Genomic DNA, 7791 nt, shown 5'->3' on the forward strand with positions numbered 1-7791 from the left:
CAGGGCCTGGGAACGGGCGAGACCTGCCCGAGCTAAGCAAGGCCGGGAGCGGGACCCGGGACCGGCGCCACGGGACACCGGGGGGGCTGCGCCCGTGTCCAACCCAGCCGGTGCTTCACGTGTTTGATGAGTCTGAGACTTGTATTCTTAACAAGTGATTTCAAAACAAGGCCAGAAAGTAACACGGACTCACTGACCTGAGTCCATTTGTTGGAGTGAAAAAGGGGCTGTCCCAGCGTCAGGAACTGAATCATCAGTCCAGTTGTGAAGGGATAAACAGGAACACCCGGGGAAGACAGGGAGGGCAGGGCCTGGCCCAGCCGAGGGACCTGCCGAAACCAGCACTGACACACTGGTCACTGAGCAGGCAAGTCAGACTGAAGGGACCAGTAAAACAGACTTGGCTTCATTAAAAGACCTGTAAGACCATGGCTCTTGGCTTCTGTGCTACCAACATCTCCAAGCTGACAACCACGAGAAGCTCAGGGGGCCAAAAGGCACCAAGAAGGAAGGATCTGGCCTGAGGTGTTTTCCAAGCACACAAGTATGCACTGTTGTACCCAGCAGCTGGGGCTGGCAGGAAGCCTGAGCTGGCACTGGAGCTGGTGGTGGCAGCAGGGTCTCCCCAAACCCCCAGCCTGCCAGGACACCTTGAGTACTGCTCATTTCACTGCAACAGCAACAACTGAGGGTGAGGCTGCATCCAATGTCTTACACACCTGCTTTTAACAGCAGGGAGTTGTGAACTTCAGTCAGGCAGCAGCTCCTTCCAGCCTTACGCAGCACTGACAGAACACTGCTCTCTACCATCCACAACCCTGTATAGAAATACTGTAGGGCTTTTCCATAAAGCTAGATTCACAGTATTAATTAAGGCAGAAAGCAGCAGTAACTTACTACAATATTTTCTCTCTACTGAGAAACAGTAACCTGCTCTTTTCAAAATCCTTTGGATAAAAAAAAAGTAACAAAGCCCCACTATTAAAAGATAAACAAAACCTGGGTTATAGGTAAAGTTATTGCCCTGTGATTACCCCTGAATACTTCCTGATGTTTTTATGCATCCAAACCTTCTAACTAAATGGTTTACCCTGACCATTCTTGTGTAGAAAACTTAAAGGTTATTTTTCATTTCATGGTCTAATGGAAACTTGGCCAAGAAACATTTTAGACCTATTAGGCACACTGAAAACTTGTTCATCCCCGCAGACAACAGCAATGTTCAACATGAACAAGGAAACAGAGGGATATCCTCACTCAGCATGTTAATTACTTTATTTCCACTCCTTGATGCCCTATTGTATCTACCAGTACTGTAGGAGTAGGTTACAGCCACTGGTGTTACCACCAATGCAAAACCAACAGGCAACCACATAAACCTCTGCTCACTCTGGGACCCCGACAACTGCTAGGCCACCCTACAATTAAATACTGGTTTTCACTGCTTGGAAGTTTCAGAAACTTGGCTTATAAACACGCTATGAACAGGATTTCTGTATGAACTATATATGGTACTTCTGAGCATCAAAGGGCTCTGGGCAAACATATTTTCGCCCCAAAGTGCGACGCTGGGGAATGCAGCCCTGGCAAGCAGAGCCCTTCAGAGACACAGACACTGCTTGCAGCTCACAAAACTAGTAGTGAACCTTTTCAAAAAATAAGGCACAAAAAAATAAGGCAAATCCTTTCTCTCCTGGAGACTTAGATAATAATACCTGCAGTTTCCTTCCAAAATCAACAGAACAGGTAGCAGATCTTGAGGCGCAACAAATACTGCACAGTCACAGCACAGGCCCGGACTGTACTGGCCCCATATAGTGAAGGCTGTGACAAGAAACTCTTGAAATGGTGGTTATTTTCTCTAACTGCAGGGATATAAGGTGGCCTCCCAGATAAAGCTAGCTAGATAACAGGCAAAGTCCAATGTCCCAGTTAGGGAAGTCCAAGCAGAACCAAGTCTTGGAAGTATTTGTGAAACAATAAAGACACACCACAGAAGCCTTTCTTCACTCCTCCCCCTGCGACCTTCCCAACACAACTAGTGTCCCGATATTTCTGATGCTAATTTGCCAACGTGCTTAACTTTACCATGAATCTTGCAACATTTGGTATTTTACCTTAAACCTCAGCTGATGATGACCAATGATTACATGAAGATTTCAAGCTGTCTTTTGGAAAGGAGAATGTTTCTCCATCTCATGACTCTGACAAACATTTATAATACTAAAAAAAATACTAGAATTTATTTAGGTTTGAACTGCTGCTGCATTAAAAACAGTGTATGTACACTTTTATTATTTAGGGACTAGGAGTTTGAAACTCTGCCTTATAGGAGCAAAAAGCCATGCTCCTACCATCTGCCTTGAGAAGCTGAACAGAGTGAAGCAGAGGAGCTAACAGCAGTTTCCAAATCAAAAGCTATTCCCTTCTGAGAACAGAAAACAGTCAGAGAGAGTGCTACAATAGTTTAGGTGAGCACTGGTGAAAACAAGAGAGAGATCCTGTCATTAGGATTCTAAGAATTTCCCAAACCAGCCACCTTCATATGCAGAAGAGACAGTAAAAGGATTCAGCACAAGAAACTTTACCTGGAACACTAATGAGAGTTTTCCCTCTGAAGTCTTGTTCCCAGCAGACAGAGGCAGGAAAACAAAGTTCTCATTTTCAGACTAACTTTACAGCAGGATCTCGTAATGGCATTTTCCCTCCTTGCTTAACAGATCCTGAAAGTAGGCAGTGTTAAGAAAACATAAAAATAGCCTTAATTTGGCTAGTTTTAATATGTCCTGGTTCTTTTTCAGTAGAGAAATGCTAGAGTTTGTGTATTTTAAAAATAAATATGAAGTCAAAAGTGTTTTGGGGTCTGAACTATTCTGAATGGAGATACTTCCCTGTATGTACTTCTCCATGTAATGACTTCAGCCCACCCCATTTTGTGGAAAAGTTTCCTTCTCTTTTCACTGAAAAGTGTTCGTAAAATGCTAGTTTAAAAACTGCAATGTAACAACCAAAATAATGTTTACCACTTCGAGCAGGCTGGAACTTTTGGCAGGAAGAATGTAATTTACTGACACAACTAGAATTACAATGCATTTCTCTCAGTGCATTGTCAATATTTTCAAAGACCTATCTCAAATGTAATTATAAAAGTTAGAAAAGGTTTTCTCCTAAAAGCAGAGTTTTCCTCAGGGAAATATTAACTGAAACTTACCTTGGTTACCAGACACTTTAGGATCAGAAATCCTTGCTCAATCTTTTAACATGAGAATTTCATTTTAGAAATAATTAGTTAAAAATAAAGTGATGAAGGTTTTCTTGCTGTTTAAGTTACTGAAAGCTATTATCTTTCTTTACTTTTCCTCTACTGCCTGTCTGTGTAACATTAGGGCCCTTTAGATAAGCCAGGAGAGTTATTTTGTAAACTCCCACAGCTACACTAGTGTAATTGTCCTCCTCTGTAGATACCAGCATAACCCTCATGTCCCAACAACGTGCACAAAAAGTGTTGGGTCAACCACAGCAGTGTAAATCCCACACTGCATTCCAAGAAAAAAAAAAAAGGGAGGGGAGGAGGGAAGGAGGGAAGGAGAACATGAGAACAGAGCTCATACCTGCATTTTTATCACTTGCATTCAGATTTGAGAAAGCAGAAGCTCTGAAAGGATGATCATGATCCGAAGACAAGACTCAGACTGGAATAAATAAGAAGGACACCAGTGAATCACTCAAGTGCAGCAACAGGTTAAAACAAGGAGGCACCCGATGACCAGGAAACAACTCAAGGCCTGGAGAAATGCCTGTGCCCTGTATTAAATATATTAAAAACAGCAATAGTAAGTGCTGTGTACATAATGAAAAGATGAAGTGAACATGTAGAAAGCAATGCAGAGTATTAAAAGAAACCACTCAAAAGGTACCCCACTGCCAACATACACAGCCCTGGAAGATTAGCTACATAATTAATTCAAATTAAGTCAACTTTCAGACCAGAACCTAGAATGTATACTAATTTCTAACACTTTAACTATTGAAGGGCTGGAACAACAGCTTACTTTGTTTGTAAGACAACAGAACGACAGGAAATTGATTCCTAGAAAAATTACACAACAGCAGAGCATGGTCAGGGGGGTTGAATTTTGGTTTAAGGTCTCAAGAATCATTTCAGTTTTAGAGTTTAACACTGAAACTTAGCTTTTGCTGCTGAACGATACATGTTTAATCCTTACACAGACAGCATTATTTTCACATATTGAGGCCAACATCATAGGTAGTCAAAGAATATGTTTAATAAAAAATAATTAAACTTCCATTTGCTCTATAGAACATCATAGAAAGTAATTCAATAAATTACAAATGACTTTTTAAGACGCTTGTTCAACTACAGAAAGCAAATTCAGACTACACAGAACACAACTGGCAAATATTGCAAATGTCCAAAAAAAACCTGGACTAAGACTTGGATCATGAAGCCTGAAACAAGGGATAGAAATACAAGGCAATAACAGCTAAGGTTCTTTTAGTAACTACCAACACACACTTTATCATCACCTTGGATATCCTTTTAACTTCAGTATTAGTGTAATTCTACTGAGGTTTCCTTATAACTCTTAACTTTATACAACCGTATTTGCATATAGTTTAGCTGATAGTGGGACATTTTTTTTCCCCTTCTGGTTCAAACTGATTAAAAATAAACCAAATATATTATGTTCAAGTCTACACCAGCCTTCATTACTTGAAACTGTAATTGCCTTATTACATAGAAAGAATCACTAGAATGGAAACCAAACTCACTTGACCATAATTAGGAAAATACTTTCTTTCATAAATCTGATATAAATTAGGTTTTAGCCACAAAATTTAGGATTTGTTTTGTGGGGTAGGGGTGGGGAGTGATGGTATTGTTGACATACTCCATCAGCAAACTAAGTTAATAACTGTTTGTAAAACTTTGGCTATTTCATAGATGCATCCTAGTTAAATAAAAGTGCTATATATTACAAAGGGCAAAATATTAAATATGAAATACTTTTTTTATGATGAAGAATTGCTACCCCCTTCTCTTGGCAGTTTTAAATTTTCACTATTGCTAAGACACTGCATGAAGGGCCAAAAATCAGAATGCTATTTGGGAAAATATGCAACCAGCACAATCCAAATGGTACTTGTATAATTGTGTAATTACACATAATACTGCTTCTATTCATGGGGCTAGTTATTTTGCACATAGAAACTTATATTTCATTGGTAAAGTTCTTGATAAAAAACAACACAGTTGTTTTACTGTACAAGCAAGCAACAGAACTATATCAAAATATACAGTTTTTGTTTTTTATTTTTAGATTTATCCCTTTGTAAAGCTTTTTTCAATGACTTCTACTAGTACCTGTATCTATTTTCTCTTAACACTTGCCTATTCTCAGACTGAAAGTGATGTCTGAAGCCTCAGCCAGTTCAGAACTTCAGTAGATGTGAATCTGGGCCTCGAGTGTGTCAGAGTAATAGCAGCTTAAGAAGAAGGAGGAATCATATCACACATCAAATATCAGACAGATTTTATATAGTAAAGGCTTCTAAGGACTTGAACTTCGATGCCTTATGCCCCGTTATTGTGGTTTCTAGGAATAATTTGTCTTCCTTACTATTCAAAGTGCTTTTTTTTTCAGTGGCTAACTCAGCATAATATATGAAGTGATATCCCAATAATGACTTTGGGTGGTATTTATATTTAGTCAGATTTAAATCTGCAGAGAAGTTTAAACTCAAAAGGAGTTCAAAACTATCTATACTTTATTTACCATTATTAACTGGTAACTCCAGGAGGTTTTATGACATAAAACACAAATAGAAATCTACACAAACAAAGCAAACAAACAATTTTTACATGAAGTATGCAGTGTTGAAAGGTCTTTTCAGTGGCACTTTATGACAGTCTGCCTCTTCTGAGTCTTGGGGAAACTACTCCTCATTTTGGGACTTTTAGTTCTGCAGAGGGAGCCCAAAACTTGGCAAGGTGTAAACTAAACAGATCTAGATGGTGCCAAGTAGCATGAGATAAGACAGTTCCTGCTTTAATTTCCCCTTACTGCTGTCAAAGAGAACAACTGGAATAAGCGGAAAAAAAACCCAATCAGTCTTATCTCAAGTAACTCAGATTTTAACATGGTATACAGGATGTCTTTAGAAAACAAAACAAAACCTGAAAACAAGTAATAGAAACCAATGTAAACTTCCTAAACTAACTCAGCTGAGGTAACAGGTAGCCAGTTTAATTAGCTGACTGGGAAAAATTTATCTTCTTTTCAACACACTTGTACCTGAATTGGAAACAGCAGTGCATCACAACACTAGAGCATTTTCATGTAATTAAAGCAATGGATGGTGATGTAGATTCTACAGCTTTCATGACATTCATTAGCTGCCCAAATTATTGCTGAGTTTTGATCTGTAAATTATAAGTGTCAAGGAGGCTGTAAAACTATATTCAAATTAAATCAATAATATGCATAAAGTATTCTGTGTTCACTGCAAATATATTAAATATACAGCTCTTACTTGAGCATTATTTTCATAAAATTAACCCCCCAACAAAATTATAATGCCTTTTGTTGTAATTTTACACCATTGTGTATTTGATAGTACATACAAGTTCAGAAACTTATGAACTTCAGGAAATATTACATGCAAAATGTCTCTGAAAGCAGTTTGCACTTCTAAACAAATACTGAAATGTTCGGTCAGTAAATCATTGATGCACTCAACACGGGGTTATTTACAATGAAAATAATTAAAGAATAAATTCAAAATCAGTTTATAATTTAAGTGCAGAGTCTGGGGTCAGTCTTCATCACTAGAATCTGAATCCTCAGATGAAGATGATGTACTATCAGATCCAGATGAAGCATCTGCTTTCTCTGAACCCTCATCTGTGCTGTTTTCATTGAGAGAGCCTGGCTCTGTTCCCCCTTTGTCCTCCCGATCTCTAACCCTAGAATTTTCCTCCTTTTCTTCTGTGGGCTTGGCTGTGCCTGTGTCATTGTTTTCACTGTTCTGTACATCAAAAAGATTGGACTGAGACAAAGCTGGGATATGAAGATTAAGGCCTGGAGTGAGAAGCATCCCTGGGTAAAGTATGTTGGACAAAAGTAATGGGTTAAGAGAGAGAGGATTGGCAGCTGCAGCAGCAGAGGATGTTGAAGGAGAACTTGAGACTGAATTTTCACCACCAGTATCCATATTTTGGTCTTCTGTCCTTTCTTTCTTTATATCTGCCTCCTTTGAATCGCTTCCCTTTTTTTCCTCTGAAATGGATTCTGTAGACTTTGTTAGAAGTCCTCCTATGCCCAGCAAGTTTGGTAATCCAGCCATCCCTGACAGCAGCATGGGGAACATGGCAGCCATGTTCTTCGCTTCTCCTCCGGCAGCTAAGCCAGCCGGCATTCCCATCAATCCCGCCGTTACCTGCAGCGACTGCAGGTTCTGCAGGTTTTGTTGTAAGGCCTGAAGACTTGGCAGATCCACTCCTGGAAGCAACCCGTTGGCTATCAGAGGGTTAACTGACACACTGGCAGCAGTGGCAGCTGCTGCAGCTGCTGTTGCCTTGGCAATCTCACTTTTGGGGCGCCTCCCTCGCCGGCTGACTTCTTCCCGCACAACAGGCCCAGTGAGAATTCGGTCAAACATACCTTCTGGAAGGAAGCCCTGCAAGAGACAGATTGGGCACTCTCAGTGTTTGGAGAGCTTCAAGAGAGAAAAGCAAGAAAAATGACCAAGTGTACACTAACAGTAAAA

General features: G+C 39.9%; 1 protein-coding gene across 1 annotated transcript in view; it reads right to left on the minus strand.

The window, feature by feature from the left end:
* Window positions 1-5676: 5676 nt before the first annotated feature.
* The window catches only part of CHD9 (chromodomain helicase DNA binding protein 9), a 73112-nt gene continuing 70997 nt past the window's right edge, over window positions 5677-7791 (minus strand). Inside the window, 1 exon segment of the mRNA XM_009997473.1 lies at window positions 5677-7701. Coding sequence (XP_009995775.1) covers window positions 6838-7701 — 864 coding nt within the window. The 3' untranslated portion in view covers window positions 5677-6837.

Source organism: Chaetura pelagica, unplaced genomic scaffold, assembly GCF_000747805.2.
Source record: "Chaetura pelagica isolate M959 unplaced genomic scaffold, ChaPel_1.0 scaffold425, whole genome shotgun sequence".
Lineage (NCBI taxonomy): Eukaryota > Metazoa > Chordata > Aves > Apodiformes > Apodidae > Chaetura > Chaetura pelagica.